Source organism: Dryobates pubescens, chromosome 16 (assembly GCF_014839835.1).
Source record: "Dryobates pubescens isolate bDryPub1 chromosome 16, bDryPub1.pri, whole genome shotgun sequence".
Lineage (NCBI taxonomy): Eukaryota > Metazoa > Chordata > Aves > Piciformes > Picidae > Dryobates > Dryobates pubescens.
Genome location: NC_071627.1, coordinates 15,433,678 through 15,457,763, shown reverse-complemented (window position 1 = coordinate 15,457,763; position 24,086 = coordinate 15,433,678). Strand labels below are relative to the sequence as shown.

Genomic DNA, 24,086 nt, shown 5'->3' with positions numbered 1-24,086 from the left:
GTTTACACAATGTTGGCATTCTGTCTGAGGTCAAGTTAAAAATAATTGACAATGGAAGAAAGGGGATTAGATGGAAGTTCTGAAGGAGTCAAAGAGGATAAATGATATAATGTGTTGGTTAGGAGAATACTTTGGATTGTTTTTATCGTACAATAGAATAGAATAGAATAAACCAGGTTGGAAGAGACCTTCAATATTTTTGTTTTAAGCTGTTTCAACTGTTTCAATAACTTCATTAATGCTATTTGACAACTGAGTAGTGTCAGAATAGATAACTGCTTGTGGTAATCTGCTAGGAAGTTATCTTGACTACTGGTTAAGCAATGCCAGATGTGCAAGGATTCATTCTTGCCTTCTCACAAGGGAGTCAGCTCAGGTGTCTGGCTTGTACCCCACATTTTCTGATTCCAGGAGAGTAGACAGATGCATCCTAACAGTTCTAGGCTAGGCCTGCTTCTGGAGCACAGACACTAAAATCAATCACCAACAAAATCTTCAGAAAGAATGGCACAGTTCATTCTTTGGCTCCTTTGAAGCTTGGATACTGAATTCTTACCTCAGTCAATGAATCATCCAGTAATGCTGCTTTTCTAGGCCTTTATTCTTTAACTAAAACTAATCCCTAGTATACCAAACTAACTAAGACTGGCATGAAAACTGCAGCTGTGCACAGACTAACTAAGCTAAATGGAGTGCATCTTGCTTCTTCCCCAAGTGTGTTTCCTGTTTTCCAGTGCTTCAGCTTATTACCACATAGTTTGTCAGAAGCTGAAACCACTTCTTAAGTGATTGTGTGTAAATAAATCAGAACACGCATTCTTGGCTGGATTTTTCCTCCAGACTACCTAAGTATGAATTCTTCTCTGTGCATGTGGTTAATGAAGTTCATGTCACTAGAAAAAACATGTTTTGTTTCCAAACCAAGTCCATTTCTGCTGTGTGTTCTGCAAGGGTCTAACTTTTCCAAGGTTGCCATCTGTATTTAAAGTATTTTCATGTTTTCCATTCAGCCTTTGCAGGGTATTGTTGCCACTCACCACTGAGGTTTGCTAACCTCTGAGTTTCACCTTAAAGCAAGCTTGACTTTGGAAGCAGCTTTTACATCCATCTGGCTCTTCATGCTTTCATAACACAAGCATCCTCTGCCTTAGTGATTGGACATGAACATACATTGACCATTTTCTGTACTCTTCTTTTGTTTCTCTTCTAACTTTAAAGCCAAAGATTTCCAGCCATTGTGCAACAAGCTAGTCTTGTTTAGAGAAACTGTAATTACTGTGGTAAGTAGGCCCAGCTCCTTTGGAGAGGGAGTGTGAGCAGAGGAAAAGTTTGGATAGGTTTAGCAGCTTGAGGGCTGTGACAACAGGTTTCTGCATGGCTAAGTATATTGGATACAAAGAAATGGGATGAAATATGCCAATCTGAGTCACCCATGTTACACACAGCTTTGTCATCTCTAATTAAGAACTATTGGGACTCTCAGTTTAAGTTATAAATGAGAGCATTGCAGAAAAGAGTGAAATGTACTTCATTGTCCATGTGATTCATGAGGAGAGCTATCAGAGTCTATCACCCTGGGCCCTTCTTCCAGTGAGAGATTTTTCCAGCTACTTGAGACCGGCAAAGATGTTTATTAGGCTTAGTGTCTAAAGAATTTGGGGGTTTGATACTGAAAGGTATGTTGTATTTGCTAATAAATTGCTGAACCCAAGTACTTTTTATAAGGAGGAGGTCACTTTTTAAATAGCTCAAACCAGAGCTAATACACAGTTGCTTTAGTTCAGCCCTTCCCATTTAGGGAAGGGAAAAGGAGTTGCCCTTGCTCCTTAAATTGCTTAAGAAGTGGTGTTGGTAGTACAGAAGGTTATAGAGAGATGAGACCTCATCATGAAAATTGCCCTATATAAAACATAAGACTAAAAAATCTTAACCAATACCTAGAGTTTCAACCTCCAAACACCACCTTAACACTAGCAGCTGTATCAGAATTACTGCCAGCAAGACTAGATAGCAGTTAATTGTGGCTGTTACAGCTTACTGTAAACCATCACAAATCTTCTTGTGCATCTGCCTTTTGCAACAGGGGGTTACATTGCACTTCAGGTGAGTGATAAATCACAGACTTCTGAGCCCTAAATTGATTTTTTTACCAGTTAGTTTTCTTGTTAGCCTCCTGAATGTTGCTTTGCTGAAGGAACTTAATGGGCTGGAGTTCCAGGTGAAAAGTAGACATAGGTGCTCTGAAATAGAAAGAACAAGATCAATGAAAGATACAGTCTTGAAAGGCAATGTGACCCTGCTCCAGGACAAGTGAGTCGTTTGATTGCTGGGAACTCATTGCAGCTGAGTCACAGCTCCACATGCCTTTTTCCTTCCTTCAAGCACAGTCTGTGTTTTAAGAGAGCTTTTCTTTGAGAAGAGGGGGGAGGTTCGACTTAACTACAGATCTTAATTTAGGGATGAAAGGAGAGTGGGGGAGGAGGAAACAGTGCTTTCCTACAATGATGGGTTTATGTGTGCCAGGACAGCGGGAGCAGTGCTTTGGGCTTGAGTTCCTGGAAAAGGCAAGGCTTTCTTCTGTTCCATTAACAAGTTCTTAAATGTGGCTGCACCGAAAGGCATTGCTCTGTGTGGATTTAAGTGGGAGAAGAGGAAGCTGACCTATGACTGTATTGTTTTAATTATTCAATCACAGGGAGATAAAGAATACAGTACTAAATATATCATATGATCTTTAGCTTCTCCCAGAGAGCTGGCTTAGCTGCAAGAGAGAATACCAGGGCAGTTGTGTGTTTATTGGCGCTGGTGTGACCGGAAAAGAGCCATCGCACTAACTCCAGATAGAAAGGACCTTTTCACAGCTTCCTGAAACAGGCAAACTGCTCTGCCTGCTCCTGAGCCAGCTGCAGTGCCTGCATAACTTGTGAATGGTTTACAACTGACTCTAGCAATGCCAGACTATGTCAGGATTCTTCCACCAGCAGACAAAGACACTTCTCACTCCAAACCTGAAGCTAAGCAATGACCAAATGTTTAAGTACAATAGCAACCATTCATCCCAGTCATGGAGATGAATGCAAACAAGTTCATAGTTTAATAATCAAAATGCTCTTAGGATGCACTGTAAAATTATGAACTTAAAAGTTAACTTCAACAGGATGTAGCTTTAAAAAAAACAAACCACCACACCACCAGCACAAAGAAGCTAATCCTAGCTGAGCCACTTACTGGAATGGCTTTCACCAGATCACTCAAGCACCTCACCTGTTAATGCACACAGAAATAAAGGAAGACAAATTCGATCCCTTCAGCTCACTGCTTTTGGAGGGTAAGGCTCTCTGGGTTTCTCCTGTGTAAGGCCATGCAATGTACATACTGACTCTCCAAGAGTAATGTTGCTTTAAAATAATTACACACATCTTTGAAAAATAGCCAGTTGTGACCCAGCTCTTTGATGCAGTCTCTTAACTGCTGTGGAGTATTTAGCAGTGCTGTAGTATCACAGTATTGCTAAGGTTGGAAGAGACCTCAAAGATCATCAAGTCCAACCTGTCACCACAGACCTCATGACCAGACCATGGCACCAAGTGCCACGTCCAATCCCCTCTTGAACACCTCCAGGGATGGGGACTCCACCACCTCCCTGGGCAGCACATTCCAATGACCAATGACTCTCTCTGTGAAGAACTTTCTCCTCACCTCCAGCCTAAACTTCCCCTGGTGCAGCTTGAGACTGTGTCCCCTTATTCTGGTTGCTAGAGAGAAGAGAAACAGGTAGTTGTAGAGAGCAATGAGGTCACTCCTGAGCCTCCTCTTCTCCAGGCTAAACAACCCCAGCTCCCTCAGCCTCTCCTCATAGGGCTTGTGCTCAAGGCCTCTCCCCAGCCTTGTTGCCCTTCTCTGGACATGTTCAAGTGTCTCAATGTCCTTCCTAAACTGAGGGGCCCAGAATGGGACACAGGACACAAGATGTGGCCTAACCAATGCGGAGTACAGTGGCACAATGACTTCCCTGCTCCTGCTGGCCACACTATTCATAATGCAAGCCAGTAATGCTGGTAGTTTCTTTATGCAGGACTGAGTTGTTCCTCAGAAGGAAATGTTAGTCTTTTTCCCCAGCTGTTACTGTTTTTGGTGTTGTCAGTGAATGGAAAAAAAAGTTCCAGCTGAAATTTGGAAATGTGATTGAAAAGAAACAGGATATTTTGTTTTGTGGTTATGGTGTTTTAAGCTGTCTTGAGCTGTTGCTAGATTGTTGCTTCCGTGGGGTGAGTTCAGACTTGGGGACACATCTGCTTCCAGCAGGGTCACAGGCCTGCTGGGTTGTGCAAGGCAGATCTCTTGATCTGTTTGTACTCCTTGCAACACAAATACTGCTTGGCTCTGTCTGTAAAGAACTTACACAGGGCTTTGTTCCTTATGTTTCTGTGCTTTATCACTGCTGTGAAGTTACTGCTTCTGTATGGCTTAGCAACAAAGACTGAATTAAACCCTGGCTGGTAACATTGTAGTGAGGAGACTTAGTAGCAATAGCACTGCTGGACGAAACGGGGCTTCAAACAAACCAGAGGACATAGGAGAAGCAAAGAAACTAAATGGAGGAACTTCTCAGGGTATCAGGTAGTGATAGGACTAGGGGGAATGGAATGAAGCTGGAGGTGGGGAGATTCAGGCTGGATGTGAGGAGGAAGTTCTTCACCATGAGAGTGGTGAAGCCCTGGAATGGGTTGACCAGGGAGGTGGTTGGGGTGCTGTCCCTGGAGGTGTTTAAGACCAGGCTGGATGAGGCTCTAGCCAGCCTGATCTAGTGTGAGGTGTCCCCTGCCATGGGTTGGAACTAGATGATCCTAGTGGTCCCTTCCAACTCTGACTGAGACTATGATACTATGAAATGGTAAGTGTTCATACAACCTTGCAGTTGGATCCTGATAATGTTGGTTTAGAAATAGAAATGCAGGTGAAGATGACTGGAAGAACAGAACTAGAAGAAAGATGACTAGAAGATGACTTGAGATGCCTTGCTGAATGTGCACACATGCAAGATGTAGGCATGGCATTTGCAGGGTTTGGTTATGTGATTGTGACTGCTTCAGCTGCTCAGCTGGATTTCCTGTGTGCCAGCTGTTGGGGCTGTTGGGTTTGCCCCACTCTGAATGCACTAAACTCCCAGCAAGACAATGCATTGCCTTGAATAATTGTGTGTACGGATACCAGCCTAGAGTAGGCTTTATCTTGTCAAACTTCTGTTTGCTCTTTGGGAAATAAGTCTACAGTTGAGCAAAGAAGCCAGGAGGAGAGCAATGTTTTACTTGGAAAACAAGACTATCTTCTTTCTGTGTCTTGTCTTGTCTTGCCAGGGCTTGTGTTTAGCCAACATTGCAGTTTTTACTTCTGCTTCTTGTTTAATTTTATGTATTTTACCTATTCTGTCATTTCTATATACTTTAAAGGATATTCTTTTATTTCTCCTCCTGTATTGTAGGTAATGATAAGCTTCATTTTCTAGAGTCAGAAGGCATGTGTGACACTCACTGATGGAAGCCTTTAGATTTTATGAACTGTCATTCCCTATTACTACTTAACAAACATTGTTAACTATAGTTGTTTGGAGAGTTAGTCCTGGAGAGCTGTCCTTCTGCAAATGAGTTAATGTCATTTCACATGACCCCGTGGTGAGTTTTCTTGCAGACAAAAGGGCAGGGAGTTGTCTTTTTCAGATGGCATTGCTTAGCTTGCAGGTGCAAACACAGGTGCAAGGGGTTCCTTTTTTATTATTATTATTTCTATCAACACAGAGATTATAGAAAGGGATTGTTAATAATTACAAATGAGCAGTCTGAACTTTGGCTGTCATTGTTATCTTTCAGTAGTCTAGGAAACTGGGTGGTTGTAATACCCCTGATTGTTTATGGAGCTGTGGCTGCATCAAAAATAACCAGAACTGAAAGCTTTGTGTTAGAAAATTGAAAGCTGGCAGCTATCAGAGTTGGACCCAAGTGTAAGCATAGGGAATACCAGTGCTTTGCTGTGAGCTGGGATGCTTCTGGCTAGCTGGAACCACATAGGCATGACAGTCAGCGGCCACTTGCCCATCATTGGAGCTGCCTGACAGACCATTCAGAGCCACCTTGGTGATGTGTTTTCAACTCCAAAGCTAACAGTAACTGCAGCACAGTTGGGATTTTGTTTATTAATTCCTCTTAAGAGCCTGGATAGTCAAACTGCAGAGGTTTCCACAGCATGCAACTTAAATTAGGAGATAGATTAATTAGTAGAGCTGCACTGTGTAGTTGGGCATAATTCAGTGGGAGCTTTCTCTGTACTTAATGTGTTGTCTCTCCTTTTCCTTGTAGGCAAACTGAAGGATCTTGGGAATCTGGTTCTCCGCCCCTTTGGCCTGTCAACAGAAAATTTCCAGATAAAACAGGATTCATCAACTGGTTCATACTCAATCAATTTTGTTCAAAATCCAAACAACAATAGATAGTATTAATTCAGTCTAGTTCTGCTGGCTTTCAGGTTTCCTGACCGTGTGCTTGCACGTACCAATAAAAGGATGCAGCAAACATTCTTCACGCTCCCCAAGTGAAGATAAGACCCAAGCATATTCATTTTCCTGCTTGTGAAATTATTTACAGTGTGGATGTAAAGCAAATCATTTGACTTCTCCTAGTGGTACCTGTGCCCAGTGTGTCATTTTACTTTGGTTTATTTTCATTTCTTCTCTTGCAGTGTTTGGCTTATCCAAAAGTCTGGGCCATTCTTTTGGCCCAGTCAATGCTGACAAGGAGTTAATGCTGACAAGCAAGGCAGCTGAATCAAAATGCTGATGCAGCTGCAGCCAAGCAGGGTGGGTTAACTGCAGCCAGCAACCAAGCCCCACACAACTGCTTTCTCACACCCCTCTGGTGGGACGGAGGAGAGAATCAGGAGAGTAGAAGTGAGTAAACTCACTGGTTGAAATAAAGACAGCTCAGCAAAAGCTGCACGCACAAGCAAAGCAATACAAGGAATTCATTCACCACTTTGCCCAGGCAGGTGTTCAGCCATGCCTGGGAAAGCAGAGCATCATCACATGTTAGTTGGGGAGACAAATTCCATCACTCTGAACATCCCTGCCCCCTTCCTTCCTCCCCCAGCTTTCTATGCTGTGTGTGATGTCATAGGGTATGGAATATTCCGTTGGGCAGTTGGGGTCAGCTGTCCTGATGCTGTTCCCTCCCCATTTTTTGTGGTGGAGTTGTGTGAGGAGTAGAAAAGGTCTCAGTCCTGTGTAAGCACTGCTCAGACATAACTAAAACATCTCTGTGTTATCAAGGCTGCTTTGAGCACAAATCCAAAACATAGCCCCATACCAGCTACGGCGAAGAAAATTAACTCTACTGCAGCCAAAGCCAGCACGCAAAGAACAAAGCCTAATGGTGTCTTGGGGAATTAATGAATCTAGCAGAAGCACTTCTCCATGCTCAGCAGGGGGATAGGACTGACAGCATGCAGGGAAGCAAGCCAGTGTCTTCTGTGGAATAATTTCTCTTTGTAATAAAGGCTTGGTATTTCTGTTGGTTTGTGACGTTCTTGCCTTATTTGTTTCCTTCCCATGGTGGTACTGTTGTATAAAATGCTTACAGCCACCCACAAATAGTACACTTGGCAGACATTAATTTGATGTGTTTGATTCTTTTTCTTTCCCTTGCTTATATCCATACCAGTACATTCACCTCAGGCCACCCTTACACCACGCTTTGTTCATTTTGCAATTTTTCTGAAGGCAACAAGGAAACTTTGTGCCTATAGAACAGCATAGAATTAACCAGGTTGGAAGAGACCTTCAAGATCATCATGTCCAACCTATCATCCAACACCATCTAATCAACTAAACCATGGCACCAAGCACCCCATCAAGTCTCTTCCTAAACACCTCCAGGGATGGTGACTCCACCACCTCCCCAGGCAGCACGTTCCAATGGCCAATCACTCTCTCTATGAAGAATTTCTTCCTAACATCCAGCCTAAACCTCCCCTGGTGCAGCTTGAGACTGTGTCCTCTTGTTCTGGTACTGGCTGCCTGGGAGAAAAGACCAGCCCCAACCTGGCTACAACCTCCCTTCAGGTAGTTGCACAGAGCAGTAAGGTCTCCCCTGAGCCTCCTCTTCTCCAGGCTAAGCCACCCCAGTGCCCTCAGCCTCTCCTTATAGGGCTTGTGCTCCAAACCCCTCCCCAGCTTTGTTGCCCTCCTCTGGGCACGTTCCAGCAAGTCAACATCTTCCCTAAACTGAGGGGCCTAGGACTGGACACAGGACTCGAGGTGTATATATAGATCTAAAGGTATATATATCTGTATATATAGAGATAGATACAGAGATATGTAATGGTACCATAAAATTACATTTGCTTGTCTGAAATGTGCTCATATTACAGAGCTCCCTAATGGCAAACAAATCAGTGATGTTAAAGTTGATTGCTGATGACCTTCATAGTACTATAAAGCTTGAAGACTTTGATGTGTGTGTGTATATATATAAGTGCTGTTGAAATAGTTCAGTAGACATTTTGGAGAAGGTGTCTTTTGTAATTAGTATTTGCTGGGTTTTCTATTGATGCTGAAATGTTTATATTGGAGGCAGATTCTTCAGTTGTCTCCATGCAGATTTCAATAGATGATTCAATTAAATAATTAGTGGTGGCTAGCTGTAGGTCATTGGTTGTCATCTTGAATTTATCTCAGGAAGCATCCCTGTGTGTACTTAGGGACTGAAATTCTAGAGCTCCATGCCTACACTAACATGCCTGAAAGGAAGAGTCTCTCAAGCTTTCTTGGTGCTTGTGCTTCATTTTTGTCTCTGCAGCTGTGGAGGGGGTTTCATTGTTGGGTAACTCTCTCTTGCAGCGTTTTCAGTTTTGACTTTGTGGTGACCTATTTGTAAACGATCTCAACTCTGCAGTGAGTGTGTATTAAATGTGTGGGAATTAAAATGTCATGGTCAAAAGAAGCGAGAAGCCCTAATTCACAAGGAGGCCTGTGCAGCCTGTAACATCTTCTGCATAATTAAAATGTCACTGAAGTAAATAAGAGCAAACAGCCTCCAGGATTTCCACGTGGTGAAACTGGAACTGGGCCCTGCTTTTGCTGGAGTAAAGTTTCTCATGTGCAGGGCTGAATTTCCTTTATTAATGAAGTTTGTGAGGTGTCTGGGAGGAAGGTTCTCAAGAAAGATTTTGCTCCTCTGCAGCCATGGTGCTGCTGGGGAGCGGTTTGCCAGCCACAGACTGTGTGTGTCAGGCTTCCAGCAGGGGGCTGAGCTTATGCAGGCAAAGTGGGAATGTGCTGGGAGGAAAGGGTACTCACCCACGAGGTGCAGGTCCAGCTAGGATAATTAGCTGTGAAACCACTCTCCTTTCTGAGCCAAGCTCCTCAGATTCAGGGAAGCATTACTGGGCTGGGACTACTAGAAATGTAAATAATCTTTCCTGAAACCTGGAACATTTTGGATCAAAGGCGTCCAAGCTGCTTCAGAGAAGCCCTGGGCAGAGGCAGAGCTTGGAAGAAGCTGATAAGATTGGTCACTGACTGTGAAGCAGCTTAGGTCTGTGCCCTGGGTTTCACTTGACTGCAACATCTGCACACACCCTTAAACCATACATCAGTGGAACCACTTTGAAGCTACAATGGATCCTTTAAATTTTATATTATTGTTATGACCAATTGATTGCTCTCTTTACACACACTGTATCTCTTATTTACCAGTGTATGACTGTTGTGCAGTTACAAGCAGAGGCTTTTGGCAACCTGCTGCTTGCCTTACAAATTGCTTCAATGACAGATAGGCTTTCTTCCATTCTGTTCCTGCTTCACATCTTACAAGGGCTGGAGGGCTGCAAATGTGCCTTCTTGGATGGAGGCTGCTTAACTTACTCTGGAAAATAAAAGCATAACAAAACTTTTGGAATTACACCTGTTGCACAAAGACAGTATGAAGTGTGCAGCCTAGCCTAGCCAAAATGCCTAGTTTAAAAATGAAGGGAAGAAAAAACAATGCTGAAAGGTTGCAGCTGATTTGCTTTCCATCCTTGTGTTTGTAATTTAATTGCATTGTGTGAAAGAGGTGGGTCAGTGTCACTGGAAATTGGGCATGCCATTGCTGAGGATTCAAAACTCTTAAGTCACACTTACTCACAGTGACACTCCAGCTAAACTAGAGACCTCTGAAATGTCACCTGCAGCAAGTTCTTCAGCAGCTTCTCCTCCAGGTAAAATTCCATTTAATGGCCTGAAAGAGGTCCCTTTGCATTGTGCAAATTCTGAGCAAACTGCATTTATTTTGCCTTTCAAGGGACATTTTTGAAGGCTAAATCAGTCATCCTAGCTAAGTAGTTCCTCCTGGTGTAACTGGCCACAATTCCACTGCAGTGCCAGGGTGGTTTAAGTCACGTGTGTTGAGCTTACAACCTCTAATAGGAAAAAATTACTACACAAAACACAGTCTTTTAAGTAAGTGCTCTTACACCAAGTTCCTTCCTAATTTGCTCCAGTAGTTACTCACCATTAACAACCATGTGCCTTTTGTCCACTTCGAGTTGTCTGTCCTCAGGTCCCAGCCTTTGTTCCTTCTTACTCTGCCTGTGAAATTAAAAACCTTTTAGTACCTGGCCTCTTCTCCCTGAACATGTCTACATAGTAATAAAGGGGCCTGTTGGTCTTCATGAGCTGAACAGACAGGGCTGCTGCAAGTCTCTCCCTACAAAGAACTTCTGATCTCCATAATGTTTGTGTTTCAAACCTTCCCTTTTTTGACATTTAGGAAGGACATCAGAACTGACACTGAGATTTGTCACCCTTCTGCTCTATGCAGAAGGAATGACATTCTTCTGCTATCAAAGGTGGTCTTAACCTTCTGGCAACAGAAGAGCTAGGTTTTAGGCCTCCCCTCAGCCTTTTCTGAGGTAGCTGAGATACACACTCCCCTTTCTTGCAGCTGTGGACACTTTCTTCCGTGTGATAATGCAGATAAAAGAAGAAGTCACGTTTTGTTTGGCAGGCCTGGCTTACTGAGCAATAGATCAATTTCTGTGTGTTTTCTCACCAGGCTATTGATTGCCAGCATCTTCAGGAGTGACTTCAGATTTGCTTCTCAGTCACTGATGAAAGTGTCAAGTGGTATGAGTTCTAGCAGTGATCTGAGCAGACTGTCAGCAGTGATTTGAGCAGAATGTCACAGGAAACATCCCTGTTTGAAGGACAGTGGGAAAGTGTTTGAGATCTGTCATCTGTCTAGGAGACCATCTTAACCCACATGTGCAGCACTTACTTTATACTGTAGATGGTTCACTGTAAATGTTGCATTGACTGCAGAGTGCCATGCCACATGATGGCTTTATAATTAGACTTACTAAGCCTGGTTGAGTGACAAGGCCTATTTCTGATGGATTTTAATTGCATGTTTGCCTTTAATTCTTTATTAATGGATTTCTGATCCTGTTTTCAGGCTCCTGTCCCTGGTGTCAGCCTGTATTTATCTGGGTTGCCATCTTTCCCCACTGTTGCTCCACTGACCAGACATTAAAGGCAAAGTGGGTGAACCAGCTGGCTGTTTTAAGTGAAATACCTGGATTTATTTTCAGTCCTGCCTGGTTGCTAACAGAATGGCAAATACATCATCCCACTGGCTTTAAACTGAGAAGTACCAAACAGCAGTCCTTCAATGGTCAGCAACAGGCTGCCACTGCATTTTCACCACTGCTTTTGTTCCTAATACATTACAGTTTCTCTCCTATCATCCTTAGCTTTGTTAGTCATGCTTTTTTTCAAGCTTTCCCTATCAAGACTGTATTCTCTTACATCAATGTTACAGAGCTACCTGTTTTGTCTTTCCATGTGCATTGGTTGCTTGGTTTTGGTTTTTTGGGTTGTTTTTTTCAATTGCTCAGCAATTCAATTTATTCTCCTTCCTGTGGTTATGCCCAGCAGCAGACCCTCGCTGGGTCTCTGTATCCCACCCAGCCTTGTAGCCTTACATTTCTGATCTGCAGCACCACACTGCAGTGGCCGACCAGCAGGGCTTCTGCAACTGATGTTTCACAAAGCTCCTAGGTGGGTTGCTGAGAAAGCAAACACTCACTCATCCCCTGAGAAAGCTGGGGGGACTGACATATGCTATACCCTAAGCACAGCTATTCAGCAAGGATCTGAAATCTCTCTCACCTCATTGTGTTGGGATATTTAGGCTCCGATAAAGCAGCAACCTTTGAAGCTGCATCTTCCCTTCCCCGATTAGTGCAGTTCAGCACAAAACTTCCTTGAGATCTACCTACCCCTGATTAGCACAGACATAGCTGGAGAGAAAGAAGAAACTGCTGGTCACCAGTTCCTAGGCTTTAATTAGCTGTGTTATTCTCAAGGGATTATTTCAACAGCCGAGCTCTGTTGCCGGCTGCTGCAGCCAAGAACCAATTATATCAAAGTGCCACCTCTTTTTAACAGTAGGTGAAGATGTGTAGGGGCACATTCAATGTGCAGCATTAATACATTGCTCATTCACAAGCTTTCCCTCTTTGGAAGAATCCCAGCATTTTCTTGTTCAGCAACTTAATTTTTTTCAAGCCTGTGCAGCCTCCTGCTCAAAAGGATGTAATTGCTGGGGAGTAGTTATCAGCAGAGGCTCTGGTCAGCCTGTTTGTCTGCCCAGACACAGTCAATTGTCAGGCTCTTGGCTACTGTGGCACTAAGCCAGGGTCATTACAGCCTACCCCAATAAAGCAAAGTCCTTTATGGATTAAAGGTGCTAAAACAAGTGAAAAATGCTAACTGCATTTTTTCTGGTCCTGCACATTCAGTGGTAATCCCCCCAGCTACAAGCTTCACCATCTGCAGCTGTGACTCCAACCTGGATACTCATACCTGGCTCTTTCTCATCCACCGGTTCTTGAGAAGGTGATTTACAAAGCCAGAGCTCCTGAGGTGGATGCAGCAGATACAGGTTTGCCTTTCCTACACCAGACCAATACTCTGGTCCTGGCCCCAGGTACCACAGCTCCCTGCAATGACTGTGTGGGCACTGGACTCTGGGTGCAAACGTGCGAGTCCCCCCATGGCTGCAGACCAAGAACATGACCCTCCACCAGCCACACAAACTGAGACTTCAGGTGCTGAGGCATTGGGCACAAGCACCTTTTTCTGATCCCTTTCTAACTCTGGCATGTGCAGTGCAGCCTGGCTGTGGCCCAGACCTGAGTGCAGCGGTGTGGGAGGTGCTCCTGGGCAGCACCCTCTCAGAGAATGACACATCAGTGAAGTGAGATGTCAGGAAGAGAGGGGTAAATGGTATTTTCTAGTCTAGGCAGTAGCTTTCTGCCTGGCTGCGGCAATAGCTTCCTAAATGTATTCCTGGAGTAGTGCTGGTGAGTGCCAAGTGAGAAAACAGGCCCTTGGAGAGGCAGCAGGGCTCTGGGCTCTGCTTGCCTAATTGCATTTGAGCACAGCTTCTCACAAGTGCATCCTTCTTTATCTCAGCAAAGACTGACACGTTTCCATTAGCTTATCTGGCTTTGGTGCTCCACCTTTGGTGCACTTTTCTACCTCATGAAGGAGGAATTGCAGTATTTGAAAATCCTGGGAAAGGAGAAGGCTGGAAGCTGACAAATTTACTACCAATGGCTACAGCCCCTGACCTGCCCTCGAAGCCACATTTCTTTCTCTGTCCAAATGTATTTGTGTGTCCCTGCTCCAAGCTCAAATACAGCTGAGGTCATGGTACTTGCAGCCAGCAGCGAGTTTTCTAAGCCAAGATGTGGCTTCTGGTATGATTTTGCAGTGCTGATGAAAAGTATATGATGTACAGCTACCCCAGCCCCTGTTCTCACAGCTCATTTGCAGTGTTGTCTTACTTAAGGCAAACAGAACAAACGGAGTGAACCGTGAGAGGATTTTTCACATCCATCTGTGCAGCATTGCTATTTCTGGGATCTTATACTTAGCATGGTCCAGTATTCATCCTTTTACACCATGAAGCCCCCAGCCCCTTGATCTGATAGCTCACAGTGCTTCAGTGTTTGAATGAGCCCTTCAGCAGGCACAGCCTTAGTTTAATATTTAATGACCAAGACAACTACACTTGGAAATTCCAGTCTCTTAGCTCTTAAGATGTGGAGCTCTCAGCTGAAAAATCTTCCATTCAAAAATAGAACTATCCCTCCCAGGCTTTGAATATTTACCCCAAACTCAGAACACCTCAAACACATCCACAGGGGTGTTCTGCCTACCCAGCGCGGAGCATCCACGGCAAGGGAGTGAAAACAAAGACCACAGAAACACTCAGGGGAAAAGCAGGAGCAGAATCATGAAAACAGGCTACAGAATGCAAATAAAAACCAGCTGCCAGCACTGCATGAACCAGCAAACAACGTGATCCTGTTCCTACTGCCACCCAGAACACGCTGAAGCTCGCTGCGCAGAGCCTCTGGAAAGCCCTGACTCCAGTCGCCCTTCTGGCATGAAGGAGAAGGATGAATCCACCCACAAAGACCTGAGCAAGGACAAGTGAGCAAGAGCAAAAAAATGACGACAGTGAGTAGCAGTTGATAGCAAGGCCACATGCACGTTGGCTTGTTTCTGCCCTGGCAGTTGCTTAGAGACCTGCTGTACTGCTGTGTGGTGCTGCTGACAGGCTCTCTGCACACTCATTAGCATTTGGCAGTTGGAGCCTTGCTTTACCTTTGGCTGAGCAGAGGGATGAGCTGCTTCGCACAACAGCTCAGGTTCTCTGCTGCGCTGGGGGTGCTCCCACAATGCAGAACCATGCCTCAGGCCTCAGAGATCTGCTCCAGCCCGGTGACATTCCTAACTTTCCAGAACACGCAAAAGCACTGGAGATCACCATGCAAACCCCAGCAGCTCCTGACACTCTTGGCAGCCTTGGAAGATACTGTCAGTCAGGGAGACTGGCCTGGGGAGCACAAAGGTGATGTGAGAGTAGCCCTTGTGTGATTTCCTCAGCTGCAGATGAGGCTTCAGGCGGGTGACTGCTTACGCGCTCACACTGCACTCCTCACCACATAATGCTTCATCAATAAGTGTGTGGCAGTGCCTGAATTTACTGCTTCATCTGTTTCTGACCCACTCAGTTTCCTGAAGAAATCTGCCCATTGGTCTCACCCCAAAAGAAATCATATTTCTCTGTACCCATCCCTCACGTTTTAGCTGCCAAGCCATCACAAAAGCCTCCTGCGCCAGGAGCTGCACTGAGCAGCTGCTCTGTGCACTTTTGCCCTCATTAAGTATCACCCTTTTGATGCTTCAGGGCAGCAGTAAACACTATTACTGAGTGGCATTGTGTAGGACTGGCTTCATCGCTGAAGGTTGGGTTACTTTTATACTTTTGTCACCGAACTACTGGAGTGAAGATTAATCAATAGAGTAATTGCAGAACTCTGAAATCTGTCTGGCTAACCTCTCTCGTGGGCTTCACAGTCACGCAGCAAACCCAGCAGACTCCCACAGCGCGACGCTACCAACACAATGTCACAAAGGAAAAGCCATTAGTGAGCAATTACATTTCAGCAGGACTTCCCCTCTCCACCACGGGCTAATGAGGATAACCAATTCAAGAGGAACTGCCGCAAGAGCGAACGAATAACGAGAGAAAGAGGGTGGGAGTTCCTGCAATGCGGGCAGAATAAGAAACAACCCTGGGAAGGAAAAGAACAACACATATGTTGGAGCTCAGCTCCAAGCAACAGACAGATGTGGACATTTGCTCGCAGTTACAGGAGGCACCAACTGGTTTCAAAAGCATCCCAGAGGCCCAGGGCCAAAACAACAGTTGCTACAGACAATGTACATACACACGATCACTCCAGAAGTTAATTTGATTTTTAGGAAAGGCTTCTGGCTATCAACACGAGGTCACTGCACCAAAACACCTTACTTGCTAAAATTAGGAAATCTTTACAGCAACAAAAATTCAAGTGGAAAAAAAACCTCTCAGTAAATACTATCTTGTTTAATGGGCGAGGGCAACTCTGCAGATTCTGCCATTTGAAGCATTTGCCAATTGGCCCTCATCTGACAGCAGTGCTGGCGATGGAGAGCTCCAGTATGGGAGTCAGCTGCCACAGCACAACTTGCTGCCCCTCCATGGCAAGATAAAGCAGCTCAGTGCAAGGCATTTCTTCCCTAAATGGAGAAATACCCAATTACACTTACCTGCAATGGCCAGGCTTGTCTGAGACTGTTTGTGCTGCAGTAAAAAACAGCCAGCGCTCAGCGGGAGACTGAGGCCCCAGAGCAAGTCAGGATAAAGGAGGAGCTTGCCTTGGTTGATGAGGGCTGGGTTAGGGATCAATAAAGCAACCCAGGCATCCATAAATCCATGGGTCCTGATGGGATGCATCCGTGGGTGCAGAGCGAGCTGGTGGAAGTCATTGCTAGGCCGCTCTCCATCATCTTAGGTAAGTTGTGGGGAACAGGAGAGGTACCTGAGGACTGGAGGAAAGCAAATGTCACTCCAGTCTTCAAAAAGGGCAAGGAGGACCTGGGGAACCATAGACCGGTCAGTTTCACCTCCATCCCTGGAAAGATGATGGAGTAACTTATTCTCAACACCGTCTTACCAGGAAGTGATGTTTAACCAACCTTACAGCTTTTGATTAGGACATAACCAGGTGGAGAGATGATGGCAGAGCACTGGATGTGGTTTATCTTGATCTCAGTAAAGCATTTGACACCATCTCCCACAGCATTCTCGCAGCTAAACTGAGGAAGGGAGCTCTGGATGATCAGGTAGTGAGGTGGATGTGAACTGGTTAAAGGAGAGAAGTTAGAGAGTTGTAGTCAATGAGACAGAGTCTAATTGGAGGCCTGTATCTAGCAGGGTAAGTACCGGGACCAGAAATATTCAATATATTAATCAACAACCTGGATGAGGGAACAGAGTGCACTGTCAGCAAGTTTGCTGATGACACCAAACTGGGAGGAGTGTCTGACACACATGAAGGCCGTGCTGCCATTCAGCAGGACCTAGCCAGGCTGGAGAGCTGGGCAGGGAGAAATTTAATTCAATACAACAAGTGCAAGTGCAGAGTCCTGCATCTGAGGAAGAACAGCCCCATGGACCAGTATAGGCTGTGGACTGACCTGTTGGAGAGCAGCATAGGGGAAAGGGACATGGGGGTCCTGGTGAATAGAAGGATGACCATGAGCCAGCAATGTGCTCTTGTGGCCAAGAAGGCCAGTGGCATCCTGGGGTGTATTAGGAGGGGTGTGGCTAGTAGGTCAAGAGAGGTTCTCCTCCCTTTCTACTATGCCCTGGCAGGGCTACATCTGGAATCATATGTCCATTTCTGGGACGTTCAGCTCAAGGACAGGGAACTGCCTGAAAGAGTCCAGGGCAGAGCCACAAAGATGATTAAGGAAGTGAAACATCTCTCTTATGAGGAAAAGCTGAGGGAGCTGGGGCTCTTTAGCTTGGAGGAGACTGAGGGGTGACCTCATTCATGTGGAGGATGTCAGGAGGACAGAGCCAGGCTCAGCTCAGTCCAGTGACAGGACAAGGGGTAATGAGTGCAAGCTGAAGGACAGAAGCCATGTGAACATAAGGGAAAAACTTTTTCACTGTGAGGGTGGCAAAACACTGGAACAGGCTGTGCAGAGAAGTTGTGAAGTCTCCTTCTCTGGAGACATTCAAAACCTGCCTGGATATGGTCACATGTGACCCACTCTGGCTGGGGGGTTAGACTAGATGATCTTTGAAGGTCCCTTCCAACCCCTAACATTCTGCGATTATTTCCCTTTAAAAGAGCACTGAAAAAAATCAAGGCTTTATTTGAATAAATGTTACACAACATTCTTTATCATTTACTTCTCAGCAAACCTTAAAGGGTGAAGTATATTTTCCTCATTCAAGTCTACAAAATGAAAGAGGCATAGTGACCATTCAATATACAGACAAGAAGGTAGCACGGAGCAAAGCTTAAATATTAAGCAACTAAAGCAAAGAAGTGAAAAGCAATACATTACTGTAATTCTCTATCATTAGAATATCCCTGACAATTTCATTTCAAAATGAAAATCTGGTTTCAAACAAAATGGCTGCAATACTTTCTGTGAAAACAAAGGCAAATACAATTAGCTACCTTGTCTATCTTTATGCTATTTGCTTATATACCCATATTCTCCCATGGAGAGACCTGCATCTCCCTTAAGCATATTTTTTTCTATTTCAGCTGCTGTGCACAAGTGCTCGTGAAGATGAGGAACTAAGAGCACTGGTTCAGAGTCAGGTGTCACACAGGCAGGCACTACTGGCTTCTACTTACAACATCAATCAGTTTTCAATCCAATGTGCAATAACCCTGCTATTACAGACCTGGGCCTTTTTCCTGAGCAGAAACTGGTTTGTGCCATGTCGTTTGGTGGCTTCCTTTTTGTTTTTGTGTTGGGGTTCTTTTTGTGGGGGGGGGATAAAACTGTAATTTACTAGGCCAAGATCCCTGTTGGTTGTCAATACAGTCGGGGTTTGGTCTCCAGAGGCGAAAGGCTAGCGCACACACAACAGCAAATCACTTCCCAGGCCCTCGAATTGCATGTCTTAATGTTTCTAAGTTGTAGTCAAATCTCAGACCACAAACGGGGCCAGACTGCTGGTGATCCTCTTCAACTGGTGAAAAGGTAAAGCACTGCAGAACAAATATTATTCTAAAATTAAAAAACAAAAAACTGTTTGCAGTTTATTATGAAAAATGTTACAATTCTGGACAGCAGTAGGCAGCTAGCCTTTAAGAAGAAGGGAGTAAGTATGACATTTCTAGCTTTATAAAGAAAGAATTTACCCTGGAAAAAAGGAAACTGCCTCAGCGCGAGGCATAAACTGCCTCAGCACGTCTGCACCACTGGTACTCCTTTCCTGGGCCTGGATGCCTGTCACAGCCTCTCACTTTCCCCCTCTCCGATCACTTAACAAGGATAAACCTGTTTGCCAATATCGAAGCCAAACGATAGAGTTGTCCTGACTTCAGATTTGATGCGATTAATTCAGGCTGCAGAGACAAAGGCTGTGGAACTGCCTTTGTGCTGATACAGATGCCTCTCAAGAAGGTGGCTCTGTTTTCAAAGGCCCTAGATCAAGACACTCTGCTTTCTCCAATCGAATCAGGATATTAGTAAGGAGGAAAAGAGTTTACCACAAGTCTTTTCACTTCTAAAGAAACAAAAATTTGCCTTTTAGTAGATGATGTGCACGTTTTCATTTCTTCAAAACAAATAATTCTTTTCCCCAGGTTATACAATAAATTCCCTGCTAAGAACCTCGTCAGAAATGATACTGCTGAGAAAGTGTGCACACAATGTCAAATAATAAGTGACAAATAAATTAATATTTAATAACTCAATATTTCAGTAGCGTGTCCAGCATTCACAAGCTCCACTGAAGTGAGTCTTAACCAAACACCTTTGGGGGAGGGGAATAAAAATGAATAAAACCCACTGGGTTTCTTCTTCTTCTTTTTTTTTTGATTTACAGCTATTCAAAGAAGTCAATGCAACTCAGATCAACAACCATCAGACAGACTAATAAAACCTTTGCTCTACTAGTTACCTATCTGAAACATATTTATGCCAAAAGGAAAAAATAAACCCATGATTTGAAATAGAAATGCCATTCCATTTAATCGCTCTCCATCCACGATTCCCATTCTTGTTAGAGTAGTATAAGCAAAACACCGCTCTCCGCACTGTAACCCTTCTTAGCATCACTCCACAATCCTCAATTCCCTAAGTGTTACAATAGCACAAATAAAATGCAACCATATTCACACAGAAGGAGCTTTCCCATAATACAGAGATATATGAAGTTTGTGGTCACTGTCCTTTCCATCACCTCTACGGGAAATATTGGTCTCGTTTAGCAGGACTGTTCATATTTTACAATACAATTGTTTCTGGACATGCTTTTGATCACAGATCACAGCTCTGCTAACACCTGCACTAAATACTAACTAAGCCTCATAGAATGGAAAACTGCAACGCTAAAGTTAAGAATTCAAAAGAAAAGGTCAAAAGTTACAGTCAGCTTCCCAGGCAATTGGCTCCGTCACTGGCACCTATCAAAAACATACAAACGTTGACTGTCACATTACCAAAAGAAAAACCCCAGTTATTTGCAGTGATTCTTCATACCAATAATTCAAGTGGTTCCTTGCATGTGAGTGTTGTAGAGTCTTTAATAATTTCATGCGTCATTTATTGCAAAAAAGTTTTAGAAAATATTTCCTAGCCTCTTTTTAAATGTCAAAGAAAATGTACATTAGGTACAGGTGCCCCCAAGGAGGGTGCGAGAGGGAGCTCGAACGTTTTCACCCCCTTGCCCCTGCCAAAAAAAAAAACCCACAAACAAAAAAGGTTTTACTACTTGGTGAAGATTTCAGAGGAAAAAATAGGACAATTCAGTCTCAGATTTCTTTCAGTCCTGATGAGCTGGTGCTCTTCGTGGCAGTGTAGTGAGGTTCCATAAAAACAGCAGCTGACTAGTGTCTCTGAGCTGAAAAGGGGAGAGAAAGGGAGAATGGTTAAATGCCTTCCAGGAAATAGTGCAAAAGTAAGCAAGCAAAATCTGAGGTGGCCAGAGAAGTTACCAGTTCACCTGCTTTGGGCATTGTGTGCAGAAGGGGGGGAAAAAAAAAGGCAAGATTACTTATCACAAGATATACAACAAGTGAGCAAACTCCTCAGTTCTGGAGGTTTAAGAGGAGCTACTGTACCAGTCTAGGTTATGTCTCACCCCATTTCAGCATCCAGAGAGAATTTCAATTGTTAAAGACTTTTAAAGACAACTAATAAAGGAGGGCAATTAATATACAAAGTCTGTGCAACGATCTGCAGTCCACAATACAAAGCTAAACCTGACACTGATGCCATTCCATATGCAAGATCTGGGTGTACATGAGGGCTCTAAAATATCATAAACCTGCTAACTGTGTTTCTTCTCCGTTATTGCTCCATGTTTTCCTATTGGTTCCACAGAACTGGAATAAAATGATGCTAAAGCAGATAGAGGCAGTCCAAGTAATAACTACTGCATGAGACTGCCACCAGCCTGTAACCATCTAGGGCAGTGAAGAATCAGCACAGTCCACATTGGCCTGCCTCTTGTGCATCGTGAAGAAAACATTGTTCCAGAATAAACTGACTTGGAGGAGACCTCTGGAAATCACCTGCTCTAAGCCCTTTGCTGAAAAAAACACATAGGAGAACAAAGAAAAGGTTCCAACAGAACCAGGCCAGTCTTGTGGATTCCTTTCCCCAATCTGTTGAGCTTTTGACTGCCAGGACTATTTGAGAGGTACGTGCCCCTTTTCCAGTACTGACCACAACATTGTGAATAACACAGCTGAATTTTAAAAGAGACTGAGCAAGGGCAGGAACATCCTAAAGTTATTTCTAACCAGACAACTCTTCTGAAAAAAAAAAAAATCCAAAAGAAATATCTTTAAAAATAAAATAAAATTGAGAAACAGGAGAGGATTTTGTAGAAATGGTCCTACCACAGCAGGAGGCAGGGAAGACAAAGGGGATAACTATGGAGTTTCTCAACAGCTCAGTTGTTCACTGTGCCACAACAGGACAATATAAACCACAGAAAATTCATTCATTTTATATCCTATACAATACAGAAAGATTAAAATAGGAATGAAACTTTGGGAAACTCCAAACTTCACAGATTCAGACAAAGCAGTCCTGAGCTGCTATTTGCTGACAGTAGATTAGCAGACACTCATCCCAACACCCAACAGGTCCTCATTTGAGTATGATACTCAGAACTGATGTGTAATTAAACCTATTTTAGCTATGGTCCACTCCAAGATGTACAATATAAGCCTGTAGAACCTCTACAAAGAGAAGAAGGCTAGACAAAGTTCCACTGTGTTCAGTAGCACTTACTGTTGGTGCAGGTAACTAAACACCACAGTATTCCAGGCTGCAAAACAACCAATATTGGGTATTAAAGCATACGATCGATGAGAAATTCTCCAAAACCAGATTAATAGTAAATTAGCATCATATGTCTGTAAGGTCTTGCAATGAGAAGCTTTTAGAGTATGTCAGAGAACCAGACTCTACTCAGAAATATCACAAATCCCATAAAAAGCTGAATGACAATTCAGCCACTACATCCCAACACCCACATTTCCAAAGGCGAGCCTCAGTGACACTATTAGTAGCTAGCAAACTTCCATGATCTCCAAAGGAACTAACAAGAAAAAATCTGGTTCCTTTACCTGAGCATGCATATGATGGTACCAGCTCTAAGGAAATGGCCAGTTCACTTTAACATGGCTGTTCCCTTATTTTGAGGACAGGCAGTTTTACTTTTCACACCCCACCTACCAACTTAGCAATCGATGCAGTTGCAGTGATTTTTCAGAACCAATACTTGGCCAAGTCTGTTCCTTAGAAACAGGCACTCATTCTCCTGCTCAAGCCAGTTCTGGCAGCTTTTACTCTTCAGTTCTTACCATTGAGAGATTCCAGAATGCCCTTAGTGAGCACCAGGAGCTTCACCTCTCCACTGACATTTACACATCATTAGTAGGGACTCCAGAAACGTCACTTATTTGCTATAGTCCGTTCTTCTGTTTCACCACCAGCAAACCTACAGCTCCCAGCTCTAATTCAATAATATAGTACAAACTTCCTAAGGTTCATGACTTCAGGCAAATCAAGCTCCCTTTACAGCAACTGTAAGTTCTCCTCACCGCTCTATTTCCTTTCCACACCAAAACCCGCTAGGAGACATGCATGCATCTGTGACAGAGCTGAGTACTGTGTATGTATTTGGGCTAGAATTTCCAACAATGCTCAGTATTTGCTGGCTTTCAACATGTACTTTAAATTTCCTTATGAACTTAGGTACACACTAAAAGTTTGGCCTGCTTGTTAAGTGTCACTCCCTCAAATCTGGACTTTCAAAAGGGAGGGGAATAAACCAAACCAAAAAACCAATCTCATTTTCCTAGAGGAGTGCCTTCCTAACACTGGTCCACAAGTCATCTGCAGGTTTCTCATGAGATCTTCCTACTTGTGTTTCTCAATTCTTTTCCTTGTTTTAGGTACTAACCTTCTTTAAAAATACTAAACTGCTACTAAATTCTTTCCTGATTTCACCTTCACACATCAACAAAGGCAGGAAGATGAACTGCCCACATGGTACAGCTTACTAAGACATGAGAGCCACATAGCAAAAAATGTTTGAGGATTGTTGGTTTAGGAGACAAAAATCCTTAATTTTAAATTTTCTATTATTTTTTTACCTCTATGTTATACCTGACAAGCTATTTCATCTGATCATGTAATGCAAGCTTCAAGAAGCAAGCCTAAAGTGAAACTTAGTGTAGATCTTTTCCATAAAAGATGTATCAATCCTGACATCAGGTTGAGTCAGAGAGAACAGCTGGAGTGTTCAAAAGGAAGGAAATAAAATAACAAGTAGCTCATTACCTCTGTCCTAACCTGCTTTGCATATGATTAGTTGACAGCACAGAGTACCCTTCACTTAAGGCAGGGCTTAAACCAGAGCAGACCTGCCAATTTCACTGAAAACTTCAGTGCCTCCAGTATGAATCCACAGTGGTCTGTCAGACACTGTAAGGGAGCAGCAGAAGTCGTCAGACTGACAGAAAATGCTGTAAAATGTCGAGACCTATGATAGAAAAAATCCAGTTAATGGGAAAAAAGAATTGATGAGGGTCTGAAAAAAAATACAATAATTAACCTCCTTGCCTGTCTGAATTCTTACTGGGTGTGCTACTTCTGCTCTCCAGACAACAGCATACCATAAAAGGATGCTAAAACCTCACAGGAAAAAAAAAAAAATCAGATGCTTTCTTCAAGCTTAAATTGGACTTTACTAGCAGAGTTCAAGGGACATGACACATCACTCAGTAAACAAACGAGCAGAGAGCAAAACAAAACATCTACCAGTACAAACACCTGTGCAAACACTGTGCTGCTCAAAGCCAGAGTGATGCTATGGAATTTTGCTGGACAAAGTAAATACTGAGAGCAAGTGGAAATTGAAGCAATGGAGAATAATTCATAG

General features: G+C 43.7%; 2 protein-coding genes across 7 annotated transcripts in view; one reads left to right on the top strand and one right to left on the bottom strand.

The window, feature by feature from the left end:
* The window catches only part of TTC1 (tetratricopeptide repeat domain 1), a 35,158-nt gene extending 27,960 nt beyond the window's left edge, over positions 1-7,198 (top strand). For all 4 annotated transcript variants that reach the window (XM_054168566.1, XM_054168565.1, XM_009904654.2 and 1 more), the window contains exon 8: positions 6,354-7,198. In XM_054168566.1, the coding sequence (XP_054024541.1) occupies positions 6,354-6,487 (134 nt within the window). In that variant the 3' untranslated portion in view covers positions 6,488-7,198. The remainder of the gene's footprint in view (positions 1-6,353) is intronic.
* The window catches only part of PWWP2A (PWWP domain containing 2A), a 47,926-nt gene continuing 25,751 nt past the window's right edge, over positions 1,912-24,086 (bottom strand). For 2 of the 3 annotated variants that reach the window (XM_054168560.1, XM_054168564.1), the window contains exon 3: positions 20,399-20,528. Coding sequence is in view for 2 of the 3 variants with exons in the window: in XM_054168564.1 (XP_054024539.1) it covers positions 20,515-20,528 (14 nt within the window). In the remaining variant the exon portion in view is untranslated. Of the gene's footprint in view, positions 2,241-10,541; positions 10,619-20,398; positions 20,529-24,086 lie in introns of those variants that run through there. The other variant, XM_054168562.1, reaches the window with a different exon arrangement.